Consider the following 18,038-nt stretch of genomic DNA (forward strand, 5'->3'; position numbering starts at 1 on the left):
AGGAAAAGATTTGCTTTGGTCTGCTAACGCATGAAGTAAATGGCAGTAGCACTCAGAAATTCAACTGCAGCAGCTTCTGCAGAGCTGGGTACTTGAAGTAGTCCTGGAGGCAAGGAGCTTCTAGTTGCAGAGCTATGATTATTTCTCATACCAATTAGCCCACACCACTAAGTAAAAAATAGACCATACCTTTGTTTACAATTTAATGGTCTGCATCCTGAGTGTCTGCACACACTTATAAAGACAGATTCCTTCTGGTAGGACCATGCATGTCTATAATGTGCCATAAAGAACTGTGACATTAAAACAATCAATAATAATATAGCATCTTCTTTCTCCTTCCCAAGAGAAAGCTTTTTTTGTTTATAAACTCACCTCCTGTTTTTTTGTGGTTTTTTTTTTCCTTATTCTTTGTGTGCAGCCACTGCTGGTATACACTGCTAGCAGGGTGGCTAGATTTGATGTTGCAAATCTAATGTGACATACTTCACTTGTTCCAGCTGTCACGTGGGCCTGTAACTCAGCTTTAAGCAGCTGCTAAGTGTTTGGAGTTTGCTTCTCTTGATCTGCAAGTGCCCAGTTCTGAACCATTCAAAGCAGGTTTTGTCAACACAAATAGGATAAAAGCTTAGGCATTATTATTTTTCAGAGTACTCACTAGTAAACGTGTGCAGCTTTCTCCCTTACTTTCCTTATTCCTTCCACACAGTGCTGCCAGGAAGATATTTCTTTTCATTCTGGAAAAAAGCAAACACTAGTGAAGGATTGTATTATTACTGAGAGTGGATGAATGCCATGAAATTAGAACTGTGTTTGAAGAGAATTGGCATCCACACAGTTTGTAGTGGAAAACGTTCACATTAACAGCAGTCATCCTTACAATTATCCTTTCCTGCATCCAGTCTGCCTTGGGGTGGAATGGGCAATAAGGGTGTGGAAAGGTGCAGAGCAAATGTTCCCTAAGGTGGAGACTCTTTAGCAGTCTGGATTCAGATGGCTTTAGATGCAGTGCAGCACAAGTACCGATAACTTCTATAGTGACCATTTTGAGCTCCCCTTGTAAAAGGTAAAGGTTACACGTTATGCAGAGTAAATGAGGTGTAACTGAAAAAACAGTGACCTCAGCCTCCTTCCTGGCCTGTATCTTCTATACAAACCTTGCATGCCTCCCTGCTACAAATCAGAAAATGTCTCATTATATGACAAAAGGGAAAAATAATTTATTGGCTTTTGAATGGTGCTTTAGGGTGCAAACAATATTAACAAATATACTAAGCACTGAAAGCATAGTGCTCAATGTCATTGTAAGAAACCTGAATACTGTTATCCTATAGAGTTATCCTATAGATAGATGCCTGGCTGAGTCTTTGTGCCTTCTGGTGTGGTAAACAGGATGCACAGAGGAAGAAAGAGGGCTATAGAAGAAAATGATCCAAAGGATGGAACACATTTCCTATGAGGACAGGCTGAGAGAGTTGGGGCTGTTCAGCCTGGAGAAGAGAAAGCTCTGGGGTGACCTGAGAGCAGCATTTCAATATCTAAAGTGGAGCTATAAGAACAAAGGAGACAGATTCTTTATCAGAGTGTGTTGTGATAAGACAAAGGAGAATGGTTTCAAACTAAATGAAGGAACATTTAGATTGGATATAAGGAAAATGTGTTCTTTGATGAGGGTAGTGAGGCACCGGCACAAGTTACCCAGAAAAGTGGTGGATGCCCCATCCTTGGAGACATTCAGGATCAGACTGGACAGGGCTCTGAGCATCTGATGTAGCTGTAGGTGTCCCTGTTCATTGCAGGGGAGTTGACTACATGACCTTTTAAAGGTTCCTTCCAACTCAAATGATTCTATGAAGATCTGAGCTAGAAAACTCAGAGGGAAGTTGCAAAGAGCTGGGTTTGCTCTTAGTAGCTTGAAGAGAATGGGAAAGAAATCAGTAGCTGTTACTTAGCCAGTAGCCATCTCTGAGTCTTCATCTCACATACCTCTTCCTTACTGGCAGCTGGAGGGGTAAGAACAGCTTTTCTGAGCTCTGTCATATGCTACAGAGGTAGCCGGAACCATGGATGGTTTGAGATCAGAAAGTTGCTTGTGTGTCTAGAACAGGCTTTGCTTTCTGAAATGAGATTGGTAGTGAAAGATAATCAGGGGAAAACACTGCCTGACAAAGTGGCTGAGATGTGTTTAGAATTAATATGTAAAGAAGGCTGCAAATTTTGCATATTTATGCAATCATTTTTCTGGAGGATGTAGCTGCTATATGTATGTTCTGGTATTTATTTTAACTTAGTAAGAACCGAACACCATCTGTACTCAGAGAATAAAGAAAAAACAAACTCACACTGTTTAGCTTTTCGGTTTTTAGGCTCTTCGGAGAAGAGACTATGCCATAGGTCTGTAGGTCACTTAGCATCAAGGGTGTTTAAGGCCCCCTAATGTACTTAGAAAAAATAAAGTAGAGCACAAAAATATTGCATGGGAGATCCTACAGCTGGCTTAGTGCTGAATTACAAACTCTGCTTAGTGCGAAAGCCTTTAAGGATTGCTCTTGGTTGTACTGAAGAACAGAGGGTTTGGCTGTTATTTCACAAGATTTAGATAAGTTGGAATCACTTGGCAACTCAGTTTGAGAGCTGCTTTCTCCGAAAGAAAATATACTGCTTTTTAAAGATGTATATATATATATTAAATAAATGCAGCCTTTATAATGTACAAATATACTCTGCTGCACAGTGCCCTGCAGCACTCTTGTAGTCATTGCTTTATTAATATCCTTTGATTCAATCCCTGGTTAACTCAGATTGGTCTTGCTGCAGTAATTCTGAAGACTTCCATACGGAGCTTCAGGTTTTGCTTCATTTCAGGAGACTGAATGTTTCTGGACAGTACGTAAGTAAATTACCTTCTTTCCTGTTGAAGTCTTTATCATAATGATGCTATTTGCAGGGGTAATCATGCATGTCATTATAAAAGGTGATTGTATCTTGTTCAAGTCAATCAACACTATACTGGCACTGCAATATATTGGCAGCAAATCCCTGTGAGAAGGTTTCTGTGAACAAGAATCATGTTAAATCCAGGAGAAAATTCAGGGAAATATGAATTAAAGAATAGACCTGCAGGAAAACCTGTTCATAGATTCACTTATGAACTCCACTACTGTGCTTTCCCAATTAAATAATGCTGCTTTCTTGTTATTTTAGCCATGGAAAGACAGGAAAGACAACCAACGTAGTTGAACCAGCTCTCCCTACAAGCATGTACTCTGTTCATGAAAGACATATGGATTCTACCAGCACATCTTCCACTTCTTGATCACAGATCTACTTGCACTGCCTTAAGAAAGATATGAAAGAAAATGTCTCACATGGTAGTGCCATGTGTGTGCCATATTCCTAGCATGCTTTAAAAACAACCTCTCTTTTGGTTCAATACAGGACACTGAAGAATAATATTTTACAATTTATATTAATGTAACTTCCAGACATTTGGTGAAGGGGCCAAAGTGCAATCTGCTGAAAGATGTAAACCAGCTTCCTTTTAAAACAATAGCAGAATTTTAACAAAGAAATGCCAGAAAGCAATTAGTTACTGCTGTTATCCATGTGCCCTGGATCAGTGCCCTGCTCTGCTGGATAGCTGTACTAAACTCAGAGAAATGCCTTCTACCCTGAGGCATTTACAGTCTAAGGTTGCAATACTATAATGAGTTGTGTGGGCTTGAGGAGAAAGGAGAAACTGAGGGCTGAAGACTTAATTCTAAAAAAGATCAGCAAGTGAGCTTACCAATATGTAAAACATGTGGATGAGAACAAAACTAATAAGAAAGTTGCTGAAGCCTTTGGTCTACATAATCTGAGAATTCAAAAGAACTCTGGATCTTTCAGCTAGGATTTAAAAATAAATCTGTCCTCTGTGAATGTATTAATAAATTGGCTTCCAACTCTAGCCTGAGTATATCACGAGCACTTCTGTATATTATTATAATACTCATCAGTGACCAGACTCGAATCCTAAGGTTGTATATGCTGTAAAAACACAAAAGACTAAGCAAGGTTCATCTTTGTGAAGTATGATCCTTCTTTTACAATTCTTAGTCATTTCCACATGTGTCAGATTATATTATTTCATTGAGTAAAATATTGTATTTAGGTGGTTTTCTGTTCTTAGAAGTTTTGAGGTAAATCAACTTTGAAAAATTCTCCAAACACCAAAGACAGATAAATTGAAGTAAGGAAAGATGGCAACAGATTCAGCTGTGCCAGAAAAGAAAGCTTGATATGTTTGATGAATAATTCACCTTAGTAAATATTGTCTCTGTACTTTAACTTACAGGATACCCTCCAGAAAACTGTAAGTGTTATGGAGGAATAAACAAGAACTGTAGAAAATAAGGCAGTGGGGACACACTGTCAGGTGAGTTTGACAACTCATAATATGGCTGCACTATTTTAATATCAGGAAAAATGTAACATGGAAAACAAAGGCAGACTATTGGGCATTGTTTGTACTACAGTCATTTCTCTCTCTGCCACCAGCTTTGCATAGAATCCTCCTTGACCCTGGGGCAGTACAGGCTGCCTGCTCTCATGCTAGAAGTTGCCCCACGATGTCCCCATGCAAATCAGGGATTTTGATGCAGTAAACTGCAGTTACTTATTTACAGGAGGTTGTGTGTCCGTTTTCAGTCACATGTGATGTAGCAATATGTATCTAATTGCTATATTGGACGTGACGGACAATATTTAAATACAGTGCTTTTATAGTGATGTAGAAGTACACCTGAAAGTACCTGATATGTTCAGCTATGCAAATATTGGAACTTTGTTCTCTCCCTGCTGCACTTTCAATTCTCTATGGACCCTTGGATGCAAATAAAGCAATACGGGCTTAATTACAGAATCAAAGACAAATGTTGCTTAGAAGGGACCATTGGAAGTTACTGGTCTAACTCGTTGCTCAAAACAGCAATAACTTCAAATCTAGATTAGGTTGCTCTGCTCCTTATTTAGCCAAGTTTCAAAAATCTCTAAGGAAGGAGGTTACATTGCCTCTCTGGGGAACTTGGACTATTGTTTAATCTCTGTCATGGTGAAAACATTTTTCCTTATATTCAAGCAGAACCTCTTGCTGCAACTTTTGGCTGTTGCCTCCCATCCTCCCATTGTTTGCCTCTCGACAAGCCTGTGTTGCTTGTCTCTATAACCTTTTGTCAGGTACATTCAGTTAGATCTCTTCTTAGCCTTCTTTTCTGGCAGCTGAGCCCTTCTGTCTTACAACCTCTGCCTCCATAGGAGCATTTCACAAGCTTGCTGACATTGTCCTTCATCCCATGGACAGTGTTAGTGATAAAGATGTTAAGTATTATTAGCTGCAATATCCAATACTGATGAATGCTACTCGTGCAACCCTTTGAACTCAGTGATTCAATTTTCAGCTTGAGGTCCACCTATGTAGTCCATGTCTTTACAGCTTGGCTGCAAGGATTCTTTGGGAGACTATCAAAGCCTTGCAAGAAAGTAAGCTACATCATAGAACTATAGAATGGCTTGGGTTGGAAGGGACCTCAAGGATCTTCAAGCTTCAATTCCCCCTGCCACAGGCAGGGCCACCAACCTCCCCATCTAATACTAGACCAGGCTGCCCAGGCCCCATCCAACCTGGCCTTGAACACCTCCAGGGATGAGGCAGCCACAGCCTCTTTGGGCATCCATTCCTTCCACTTCCTACACAAAGGAAAGGGAAGGCAATCCGGTTGGTAAAGCACGATTGCCCTCGATAAATTTTTGCTCACCAATTCTAAGCTCCTTCCATTCCTACTGTGCTGATAAATGGCTTTCACAAGGCCGTGCTCCACAGTGATGTTTTGCATGATAGCAAACCAGGAAAACCAGCATGAAGTGCTGTGATACTAAAGTGATCTCATGTTATACATAAACATACTGGCTAACGCCTACAGATAGTCTTTGTTTTGTTCTACATTCAACTGCAATAAAGGAGACTTGCTGTATGCTGTCTTATTGTGGTTTTTCTTGAAACATTTTTTATCTAGAGATAAAATGAGTTCACCTGGAAGCTATTTATTTCATATGGAAAATATAATTGTTTGGTTTCTGTTTTAACCCAAATTAATCTTCTGTAAAAATGCTGAAATGTGAATATTTAAAAATGAACAATGTTGTACTTAAACAGTCCCCAAGGTTAGAGAAAATTTGTTCATACACAGCAAAGTTCATTTTAACTATATTTGTTACTTTTTCATACTGAGAGATGCAAGGGCAGATACAAATAGATCAAGAGGGAATGTGTTTGGCTTTTAGTATGTATTTCACTAAGTTAGCATTAACTATTGATGAAGAAGTTCACTGTATCGTGCTTTTGTCAAGCTAGGAACTGCTGACAGACCTCAACAAAGTGGAGCATCCTGAGAGGCTCTTTAGATTTCAGAGACAGAAAGTATTTTCCTTTTCAAAAAAAAGCAGTTCATAGTTATGAATTAAGGTACCTGTACTTATGTATGTTAAGATTTCTTAGGTTGATGTACACAAAGAATTTAGTACACAAAAAATACTCTAATGAAAGTTTAACATCTGAGTTTCTGTCTGTCTGCACTTTTGACCTCTCCTTTTTTTTCTCACCACTTCTGTAATTCTGAATCTGAGCTTCTTTTATAGCATTCTGGTAAAAAGACAAATGTTATAAAATCTTAATGCTTCTATTAAAAAAAAAATTAAACTATCAAAACCATTGGCTGTCTGAGACTGTGCCAGATGGTAAATAACTGGAACAATAAACATCATGTTAAGCAGTTTTGAGGGACATGTTATACATTCCATGTAAACAAAACACTGCTAAAATTGACCCTGTAGTGATTATATTCAGGAAGAAGCTCTGCTGTAGCCTTAGGAATATCTCAAATATCTGCAATGCAAAATATTTCTAGTATTCAGGGCACTCGTGTTAGTCCATTTCTTTTGCCAGAACAGACAAGGTAATGTTATCACATGTGATAAATCTCATAGCTGGCTTTATTTTCCTTCAAGAATTTTCAACAGATCTTTTTTGAGTAGAAAACTGAAATTATGGCCAGTTTATTTAAGAGAAATATAGAGATGATGGGGAATAAATGTTGCATTGACACCGAAAGCTGTTTCCTTGGAGCTCAGTTACCCTGTCACAAAACAAATAATTTGTGTTGAACTGAAAGATCACTGACTGTACAATTGGCTGAGGATATTCCCTGTCTGGTTTACTGGAATTCTAGCATTTTGTTTCCTTTATACAAAGAATTCTTAATCTTCTTGCTGTATTTGTATACAGAGAATCACTGAGAATGACAGTATCATCTAGGTTGGAAGGAGGTTTCTAGTCCAAACTCCAGCTCAAAGCAGGGTTAGCTGTCAGGTCAGATCCATTTGCTTGTGGCTTGATTCTGTCTTTTCCTGAAAACCTGCAGAGATGGACATGGCACATCTCCAGGCCCTTGTTCCAGTGCTTAACTGTTCTTAGAATGAAAAGTAGTTTCCTCAGACACATTCAGTACTTTCCTGATTTCAGTGTATAGCCTCTGTTGCTCCATTTCCTGTTGTGAACCTCAGTTAAGAGCCTGGCTGTCTTGCTGATGACTTCCCTGGAGGTCCCAGGCCTGCTATTAGTTCCCTTCAACCCATCTCTTCCCCAGCCTTGTTCTCTTAGCTTCTCCTCTCAGAGAAAGTCTCCAGCCCTGACAATCTTGGCAAGTCTGCTGAATTTGTTTCAGTTTACCAATGTCTACCAGTCTTGCACTCCGCATTACCCACAGCCCTCTGCTTTTATTTAGTTGGGGGATTACAGTGAGGCTGATGAGATTTTACTGACCTCATTATCATTCTGTCACTCCCTGGTGGGGCACAAATATTAAGTCAGACAGCACTGCCGCACAAGTGTCTGGTATGGCACTCTTCTCTCCCTCCCATATCCTACTCTCATTCAGTGTAGCTTGGTTTACCTGTATGTTTCAAAAGAGATGACAGAAATTAAGGTAATTTATTACAACCATAATACAATCTGAAAAGTATTCTGTATATAACATACTAAATTAGATATTCTTGCAGGTTAAAAGATTACTATTGACAGTTCTGGGATCTGTCCATACTTCACACTGTAGTGCAGAGTCAAGGTACTTGTTCAGGTATTGTAAGAGCCTTCCCAGGGAAAAATGATAGACATCACTGTCTCCTTTTTTTTTGAACTTGCACTAGCTTATTCAGAGGTGGTGGTGAAACACTACAAATCAAAGAACACTGAATGTTAAGGGCGTGTTTCCCTACAAAAGTTTAAATTAGGAGTAGCTCTTCATAGCTGGAGAACTGTGAGGAAATAGCAGATGGTAGCTGACTTCTTTATTAGGTGAGTAGGTACAATTAGTGGAGAGTACAAATCCCATCTGGAGGTACTTTGTCAAAGCTGGTCTTGCATTAGCATATTTCTCTAATGTCAGTGAAACTTATCTATGAACTATTAAATCATAGTTAATGTTGTAAGGAATTTTCTTTTGTACCATGTACCATGTAGTGCAAACCAGACAAACTATGTAAAACAGAAAGAAGATGCAAATGGAACTGTTAATATATGCTGAGATCCCTAAGCTGCTCTCCTTTCTCCTTGATGCCTTTCTGCTGAACCCAGTGTGCTCCCACAGAATAATATTGAGGTCAGAGTCACTGTACTCAGTTGGACAAAACCTAAGACAATAAAGAGGTCTTTGTAGCAATATTAAGAATGGGAATAAATATCTGAAACCTTGAGAAAGACATCTCAAGACTGTGCAGTACCTTGGTTGAAAGTAATAATCCAATCTGCATAGTCAGTTACCAAGTGGTTGCTTGGTTGCTAATATAGGTGTGAATTTGCATTGCCTGGCAATGAAAGAAATGACACAATGCACCAATGAAACACATCTGTGGAATTCTTCTGCTTCATTATTCTGGAAGAAGGAATACAAAACAGAGATACGCTGAAGTCAGAAAGAATATTACAACCTGACCTCTCTGAGTTTTGTTTTGATAAATGCTTTCACCTACCTAAGAATTTGTACTAAGATTTTACAACCAAAGTGTTTAAACACTTGAGATGCTGTGTTTTTTTCATGGATCTCTAGACTGCAAAGAGTTAGTATGACACACTTGAGAACAGCATACTTCATGCCGTACTTTTCTTTGCCTAGAGCACATAATTCTTATCAGACAGAATAAAGACTTAAATAAAGATCCGTGCAGTAACATGGGCACAGAAATGGGTGTTCTTGCGGTCCAGTCAGTGCAAGGAAGCAGTGGTCTGAGTTTCAGTCCCCACTGAAAGAAAGATATGGCTATGCAACAGTGATATAGGTGTGCAATCATCTGAACTGTAAGTGAAAGAGAAGACAGTGAACTGAGTACTGTATGAATAAATCTGCAGAATACAAATGATGACTGTATTAATTTTCAAAGGAAATTCCTTTAGTCCTCATATAAATCATGGTGAAACTGTAAAAGCTTGCGGGCAATAGGTAGTGACTCATGTATTAAGCAGCTTAAAAAGAAAGCAGAGTCCCTTCAGTTGTTTCTCTGCTGCATGGGCAGCCCCAACTAGGAACCTTCTGAAGTGAAAATACCCCACAGACTGCCATCAGCCCTGTGGTTACAGCCTGTCGAAACTATGACGCGTTACGTAAATGTGACTCTATTAATGCCAGCCACATACTACTGCTGAGTCACCTGAAGCAAACAGGAGGACAGCACCTCTTATCAAAGCACCAGGCCATGACTTCACCCGCTTCTCAGAGGCACTGGGGCAGGCTTGAGGCACCTCAGTCTTTTCGTGCCATCAGAACCCTCCGGGAAACTGGCCTGAGCTTCCCTTTGGGAAGAAAAATGGCTTCCCCGGGGGCTCTCCCGGTGGAGAAGAGGTGCGAAGAGCAGGACCCTCACAGAGGGGGCGGGAAGTACCTCAGCGCCTCAGAGCTGCTGGCGATCAGCGGTGAGGCACCGCCCCACCCGGCCCTCCAGGTCACCGCTTACGGTTTTAATTGGTCACAGTCAAGAGCGACAGGACAAAAAACCAATCAAAATACGCATTGCCCTGGGGGGAGAGGCGGACTCTCAGAGCCGGGTGAGGCAGCGCCCCCCCCTTCCAGGCGGCCGACTAGGAGGAGTGGAGCGGAGCGGAGCAGCGCCGCCGGAAGATTGCTGTGTCCTGTCCGCTCTGCCTCGCTGTGCCATGGAGGATGCGCTGCCTTCGGGCCTGTTGGAGGTCTGCTTGCTGGTCGGCGTGCCCAGGGAGCAGTTGAGGACTCAACTGCAGGTGAGGGGGGTCGGTGGGTGCCGGGCTCGGTTGTCTGTGGGGCTGCTCCTGTCAGCGTGGCTCTCCTGGAGGTTTAACTCGGGCTTGGACGAAATCAGCCTCTCTCCCACCGCCCTGGCTCGGCTTCTTTCCACCGATCAGCAAAACTGCTGATTTGCTACGCTGTTGTCATTGGATGCGGCAGAAATGTTTTAAAAACAGTTGTTTTGGTAGGAAAGTATCAACAAAATAGGCATTATTCCATAGCGATATTAAGCAATGACACTTTTTGGATGTATGTGAAGAACACAATGGGTTTCTGTAAGCTGGAGCAGCAGAATGTTTCAGTAGTGTGTATCCTTCACACGTTAACATCCCATTTTCTGTATTCTGGATTATAGGGGACTAAGGCAGCACTAGGAGAACATGAGGGTGTAAATCCCTGTGTGGAATTAGGCTTGAAGTCACAAAGTGCTCCCATTTCTTACAATCTTCTCTATTCAGGCACAGCAGAAGTTGCTAGCTTGTATTCTGCTTTGGGTATTTGCTTTGTAACTTGTTGGCCACCTGTTGCTTCACATGTGAGTTAACAATTCGATTCTCTTCCTGATTTTGCTTTGTTAAAATTTGCTGATGGCAGTGTCTGATATTGTCCTGCTGTAGGAGAAGCTGTGATGCTGGCACATGCTGAAAGCCAAAACTTCTGCTCCCATGGATCTCTGCTGTCTGCCTTGAACTTGACTTTGTGCGATCTAATAGTGTTAGATAAAAAAAGTCTTTCTTGTTGCTCAATTACTCAGAAGACAGCTTTGCTGATGTTGGCTTCTTAAGTGATATTGGTTAAAGTGAGGTTCAAATTCCAGGACCTCATTCATGCATACGTTAATATTGGGGAAGTAGATGTGCCATAAATCTTATCACCAGACTTTTGAAGCTGGCGTGTACGTGTTGTTTTGGTATTTGTTTGAGAAGTAAACTTAGAATGGGCGAATTTCTTTTTTCAGTCCACAGTGTGATCTCATTGTTTCCAAAAAAAAAACCCTGTAGAACAATACATAGGAAATTGGATTAAAAAAAAATAATAAATGGAGCCATTCAATTTTTTCGCTTACGCCACAGATTTTGAATCCTCTGTTTGCTCAAAATACAGAGTGCAGTGTCAGAAAGGAAAGTAGTCTCTCTGGGTATTAATCTTATATCTCTTCAAGCTGTTGAACTGCAGGGATTTCAGTCGCTGTCTGGGGGAAAGTTTGTAGGGTTATTCCACTTCCTCTTCTTCCCACACTATCTATGTGAGGAAATGATAGGATATGTTTTGTGCAGTTACAGTGAATGCAGAAAGAAGAGAACTGATCGACAGAAAAAGAAAACTTTATTGCAGAGTGCTAGGCTCAGGTAGTATTTGCAGGTGTAACCTTCAAATCTTGGTCTTGAAAGTGTGTTTATGCAGTTATTTTATTGCAGTACGGGGTTATAAAGTAATAAAATCAGTGGGAGCACGATAGTTAAACCACTCCCAAAGTAAGAGAAGCTTTGTATTATTGACCTGTTGACAGTGGAGATTCCGGGAACAAAGATACAGTTCTGCACTGAAGCTGTGCAACTGAAGTTTCTGGGCTGTCATCCATTGATCCTCCTTACTGGCAATGTGGTTGTCACTATGAGGCTTCAGTTTGAAGAGACCAAAGACAGCTTTTCAAATACAGATGACGTTTTTACTGTTGGCAATGTATATTTTGTAGGGCTGAGATGTACAATAATGAAGATCATACAGCCATCTTCTTTTCCCCAACTCACTGTCAGATGTAAAGCTGGGTTTTGTTATGACAAATGTGACACGTGAGCAGTCTGCAAGATGTCTGGCATCTTCCAATTGCCTCAATTGTTGATTTCTATATCTGCCTACCACTCCCAGTGATACAGATGTTGCTCTGACAATGGCTGTTATGCTTTCTGGCCATCCTAATTCAGACATAACCCCCAACCCCTACTTTCAAACCCCTTCCCCCTTCTCTTGTGCCTTTTTCTGTAATAGCCCTCTGGAAATGAGGTGTCTTGTGCAAGAAGCCATATATTATGAAGTTGATTATTAGTCAGCAACGTGCTCTTGTGGCAGTGAAAGCTGAGCATGTAATGGCTTGCATTATCAGAGCCATAGCTGGCAGGTGAAGGTAAATGCTGGCTATTGTTGTCGTTATAATTCAGCACTGAGATAGATATCTATTTGGAATACTGTCCCAGCTTTGTGGACCTCAATAAAGGCAACTGCTTACAAACAGAAGTAGATGTCTGAATTTTATGAGAGCTGAAGACAAGTGATAAAAATTTGCTTCTTAATGGATTTCTGAGACTCACAGAATTGTAGGTGCTGGAAGGGTAGAGATCATCTTGTCCAACCTCCCTATCAAAGCAGGCTCCTTAGACCAGGTGATATCTGGATAAGATCCATGGCAGCCTGATCTATCTTCACTTATTGTTGCTTTGAGTAAAAGATTCTACACCAGGGGTCCCTTCCAAACTAACACTTCTAAGGCTTCATGACTTTCCCTGCCCAGCTTTTCTGTAAAGAAGCCAGTTCTTTCATGACATTTGGGATGGAATGAACTTCTTCAGTGATGGAAAGAGGAAAATGAGATCAAGGAGGCATCATGTGGCTGATATTACACTCTGTTCTGAGATTTCAACATTCTACTTCTCGTGTTTAGAATAGTGGTCACTGAAAAAAAGGCTGTCTCTTCTGTGTCACATATGGTATTATTTTCACAGGAGTAGAAGAAGTCATCTTAATGAGAAATCTTGCAGAGTTACAGGAAAAAAAAGGCATTAGTCTTTATAATAAACTAAGTATGCTGTGGGGCATTTGGTAGTGAAAAACACCGGTCAGAAGAGTGTTCCAAAACAAAGAAGTGACTGTAGAAGAAGAGAATAAGAAATGAATAGTAGGAAAACGTCAGTATTGTTCTGTTGCTGCCTATTCACTCCCTCTGAACTGGGTAAGAAAATATGACTGGTTGTAGACATTAATAAGAGGTGATTTGAATGCTGGTGACTGGGTCACTGGGTCAGTGACAGCACTGACAGAGCTGTTCTGTGAATGAAACCTGGTGTCTGAGACTGCAAGACAGGCATTAGACATCAAGGACTACTGTGTCAGAAACTGTGACACTGCAAGGCCATTAAATTGCTGGCTGTCATCCAGCATTTTGTAGCACAGAGATGCCTTCAGTGCAAGTCAGGGATTCCTTGTCAAAGCAACCTTGTATGAAAAACTCTGTGGGGAGAATCTGCCATGTTGAGATTGCTACTGCTGAAGTAGATGTGTGTTTCCCTGGCATAACAGCCTTAGGGCTAAGCTTTAATTCTGAATTTCCATCTGTAAAATTCTGCAGCATGTTTTTTGAGGCTGATCATGTTGGATTTATCTCTGTTCAGAGTTTCTTCACTTGGAATGGGTGTCAGTTGCTAACTAGAACAATGAAGTTCTTAGCTTGGCAGGGTATGGCACTCAGTATTCCAGTTTGTAGCATGCTCTTGTAAGTCATTAATATATCTTTTAGTATCCCAGTTATACTATTATACAATACTGTGGAGCTTAAGATACATGACTAATATATCATTTTTCCTGTGATACTTTAAATGTGAAGGAGACTGTCGGTGCACTGTTGTAGATTAACCCAGCAGGCAGCTAAGCACCACAGAGCTGTTTGCTCACTGCCCCAGTGGAACAGGGGAGAGTCAGGTAGAAAAGAAGGTAAAACTCGTGGGTTGAGATAAAGATAATTCAATAGGACGAAAAAGGAAGGGAAAATAATGATGATGACAGAAGAATACACAAAACAATTGATGCGTAGTGCAGTTGCTAACCACCTGCTGACTGATGCCCTGCCAGTCAGTCCCTGAGCATCAGCTGCCTCACTGTCCAAATCTCCTCAGTTTTATTGCTGAGCATGACACCATATGCTATGGGACATGCTTTGGCCAGTCTTGCTCACCTGTCCTGGTTCTGTCCCCTCCCATCTCCTTGTGCACTCCATCTCCTTGCTGGAACAGCAGTGTGAGAAGCTGAGATGCCCTTGGCACTGTGTAAACACTGCTCAGCAGTAACTAAAACATCAGTGTGCTGACAGTGTTACTTTGATCCTAAAGCCATGATGCAGCACCGTACAGCATGAGGAAGAAAATTAACTGTACCTCAGCTGAAACCAGGACATGGACTCAACTGCTCAAAATTATAAGCCAAAACCTTGACGAAGGAAGATTTGCTTTAGTGAAGCAAAAGAACTGCCTTTATATGTATTTTAAAAAGCAGGGAAAATAATAAAAGATGTCATTATTATTGTTATTGTCATTACCGATTATTATTGGTACTCAAGGAATATTTTAAATAAGTGGTACTGCTGCGTCTTGTCTGAGGGTAAAAGTTAGAAGTTGCATGTGTACTTCGTTTATCAGTTGGCAATGAGTTGAACATGGAACAGGTTCTCAAACCACAGTGAGGCTTGCCTTTCCTGTTTCCAAATATCCGTTCACTGAACAGAGCTTTCACTTGCTGTTTTGGTCATGCAGAAGGAATTAAAATTACCGTGAAATAATTGAATATATAACTACTTGTATCTGTTACATGGTCAAGAATACAAAAAGTGCTCCCAGGTTTTCCCTGAAATTGAACAAAGACTTACCTGGGGAGTTCAGCTCTACTTCTTTTTTGTTTGCTTTTATTTACTTGCTGTTTTCTGTTGTTAGCAATTTTTTATTTTAAATATAGCTTATGCTTAATCTGAATGCTTGGAAGAAGAAAATATCTTACTTAGGATTTGTTCCTTTTCTTATGCAAAGGGATTTATTGATAAGGTATGTTTTGAATGATGAAGAATGATTTATTGCCAATTAAAAATGACTTGTGTACTCCTCTTGCATTAACTTATTTAAATCAAGAAACTAAATGAAAGATGAATTATCAAGGGAAAGTGTATTATGAAACCACAATTTTAGAAGAGGAGAGAAAATAGAGCTAAAAATGCTTTTAAAAAAAACCCTAGGGGGATAAGGGTCAGTTTATTTTTTTGTTATTTTTTTTTAAAGGTACACTCAAAGAAAACCCAGAAGTCTTCTTCCCCTGGATCCAGAAGTTCTTTCTGTATTTGTGCCTCCATTTATCAGCAGAGATGATACTCATTCGACTAACACAAGTGGTAATAACTTCAACAGAGGTAAACGCCGGTCTTTCCGAAAAAAGAAAGAGAGACCAAAATTGGAAAATGCCAAGACTCTCAATGGGGATCAGAAAGCACCTGGCACTGAAGATATTACAGTTCCAAAGGACATTGATCTCATTGGTTTGCCACAGCTGTGCTTCCCAGGTACTGCACTCTTCCACTTCTAAATGAGAACTGTTTTAATATTTGTTGATCCATTATAAAAGCATCTTTACTATATTGATGAATTTCAAAGTATAAATAAATAAATGTGTCTGCTTGTGAGCAAGTCGGTGGTGAGAGCAGCTGTTATGTGCAGGGCTGTTCAGAGTGAACAGATCCATCAGTGCTGGTTGTTGCAACAGTTCCAAGAGGGGGAAACCAGAAATCCCTTTCTATTATTGGTAAATCCTGGTTTAAATGAACATGCGCTTTCTCTTTAACTTATTTTAGTTTGTCTTAAACGGCTGAGTACTTTTCACTTCATTTTTCATTGGCTATTAAGATATCCATGAAGTCATGACTATTTCCTCCAGGCTTAATTGCAACAATTTTAACAAGCATGTTGCAATTGCAGACCTTGCAAATATCTTGGAGGGGAAAAAAAAGTGAACAAAACTCATCTGTTGTATTTTGCCATTTAAAATGCACAATAACTACATAATATCTTTGCTCCTTCAGTACTGTGTGGCTTACAACCTTTCTAATAACTCTTAAATAAAATGCAGTATATGCATTCTAAACAGGTCAAACGAGACATTTCTCTTGAAATTAGGTAGAAATGAGCAGTATTTGTTGTCAGTAATCATTTTTCAAACAGTTGCAAATGTATGTGTATAGACTATTAAAAAAAAAAAGTTTCTGTTTTCATTGCAGGAGGACTTTATATGACTTCAGAACCAAGAGAGGACCACATTCACTTCCTGGTCTTCACAGATGTCTGTGGTAACAGAACATATGGTGTTGTTGCACAGTACTATCAGCCAATACAAGTATGTTATTTAATTCATGCTTTTATTGAAATATATTAAGAGATAAACACTTTGAAAGTAATGGCAGGTGTGTTTTTCGAATTAGTTATCTGATAATTTTTGTTAGTAGGAATACAGATCAAATCAAATTTTATAATGCTGTTGTCATTTAATTCAGTGCTGTTCTAATGTAAATCTCTGAAGAAACTGTTATGATTTCAGTTAGGAGTTTTGAATATTTAAATGAAGTCTTTTCCCTTGGGCATGTTTTTGTGTGTGTGTGTGTACTCTGTGTTCTTTATAATCATCTTCTCTACTAAGATTCATTTAATATGTGTGTTGTAGTCTTGTAGGCTGACATTTTTCTCAGCTCAAGGGAGATAGACATCCAAATCCCTTTGAGGGAATTGGGGTATCAACTCTCTTGGGTTCTTAAGAAAATGCCAGCCATAAATTCCTGATTAACATAAACACATTAATCTGTAGTTTCTTTGTAGGATGGCTGTATTGCCTCCAATGGACAGACCCAGTGGGAATCTGTGCGGGCTGGGAAGAAGCCTGGCTGTTTTGTACCGCTTGCTATTTGTGTTATATCCAGATATCCGTATTTTAATGCCCTCAAGGATTGTCTCTCATGGTAAGACTTGCTATCCTGTTTGTCTTTACTGGAAATAATTATGCAGGTCTTAATGTATTAATATATGAGTTTGCATAATACTAAAACAGTTGTTAGTTTTAAGTTATGAGTTGTAGGGGAGTGGAAGAGAAGAAATGTAAAGTGAATGTTACTTGGATAGTAAGAAGAAGACAGACTGCAATTCTGTCATGCTGGTATACATCACAACACTATTTATTTATTTTTAACTAAATAATCCAAGTTACGTGAGGAAGTATACAGTGCTTACTTGGCTGTCATAGAACCAGGAGACAACACTGCAGCATACAGAGTACATAACAGGTTGAAAGTGGTAAAATATTATGCAGCGCTGATGAGTAATCACAGGTTTGTCTTTTTTCAGTAACTTATTTTGAGGTCATAACCCCACTACCTTTGTTTGTGCTACATCTATCCTGCCATTTTCAAAGCATAAGTAAAGGTATTAATTCTAGAACCTAGAGATGATGGAAACTAGGTATCACAGAATGGTCAGGGTTGGAAGGACCTCAAGGATCGTGAAGCTTCAACCTCCCTGCCATATGCAGGGCCACCAACCTCCCCATTTAATTAATACTAGACCAGGCTGCCCAGGGCCCCATCCAACCTGGCCTTGAACACCTCCGAGAACGGGGCATCCACAACTTCTCTGGGCAGCCTGTTCCAGCACCTCACCGCTCTCTCTGTAAAGAACTTCCTCCTGACATCCAACCTAAATCTTCCCTCCCTCAACTTAAAACCATTTCCACTTGTCCTGCAGTTACCTACCCTTTCAAAGAGTTGATTCCCCTCCTGTTTGTAGGCTCCCTTTAGGTACTGAAAGGCTGCAATGAGGTCACCCCGCAGCCTTCTTTTCTCCTGGCTGAACAAGCCCAGCTCCCTCAGTCTGTCTTCGCAGGGGAGGTGCTCCAGTC

The 18,038-nt window shown here is 40.1% G+C and overlaps 1 protein-coding gene and 1 long non-coding RNA gene across 4 annotated transcripts; one reads left to right on the plus strand and one right to left on the minus strand.

The window, feature by feature from the left end:
* Positions 1-427: 427 nt before the first annotated feature.
* On the minus strand, positions 428-9,914 carry LOC109366907. Of its 2 annotated transcripts, none has more exons than XR_004159344.1 (3): positions 9,739-9,914; positions 7,859-7,988; positions 428-737 (listed from the first exon to the last, which is right to left on the minus strand). It is a non-coding gene; the product is annotated as an uncharacterized LOC109366907 (long non-coding RNA). The 2 variants fall into 2 exon arrangements; XR_004159343.1 differs by having other exon boundaries at positions 8,815-9,914.
* A 291-nt stretch (positions 9,915-10,205) lies between these two features.
* Positions 10,206-17,159, plus strand: LOC104910479 (DENN domain-containing protein 3-like). Of its 2 annotated transcripts, none has more exons than XM_031552933.1 (4): positions 10,206-10,325; positions 15,388-15,663; positions 16,375-16,490; positions 16,956-17,159. In XM_031552933.1, the coding sequence occupies exons 1-4, from the start codon at positions 10,241-10,243 to the stop codon at positions 17,142-17,144; spliced, it is 666 nt and encodes a 221-aa protein (XP_031408793.1). In that variant the 5' UTR covers positions 10,206-10,240; the 3' UTR covers positions 17,145-17,159. The 2 variants fall into 2 exon arrangements, with proteins under 2 accessions (XP_031408793.1, XP_019469801.1); XM_019614256.2 differs by having other exon boundaries at positions 16,967-17,125.
* The last annotated feature ends 879 nt before the right edge of the window (positions 17,160-18,038 follow it).

Source organism: Meleagris gallopavo, chromosome 3, assembly GCF_000146605.3.
Source record: "Meleagris gallopavo isolate NT-WF06-2002-E0010 breed Aviagen turkey brand Nicholas breeding stock chromosome 3, Turkey_5.1, whole genome shotgun sequence".
NCBI lineage: Eukaryota > Metazoa > Chordata > Aves > Galliformes > Phasianidae > Meleagris > Meleagris gallopavo.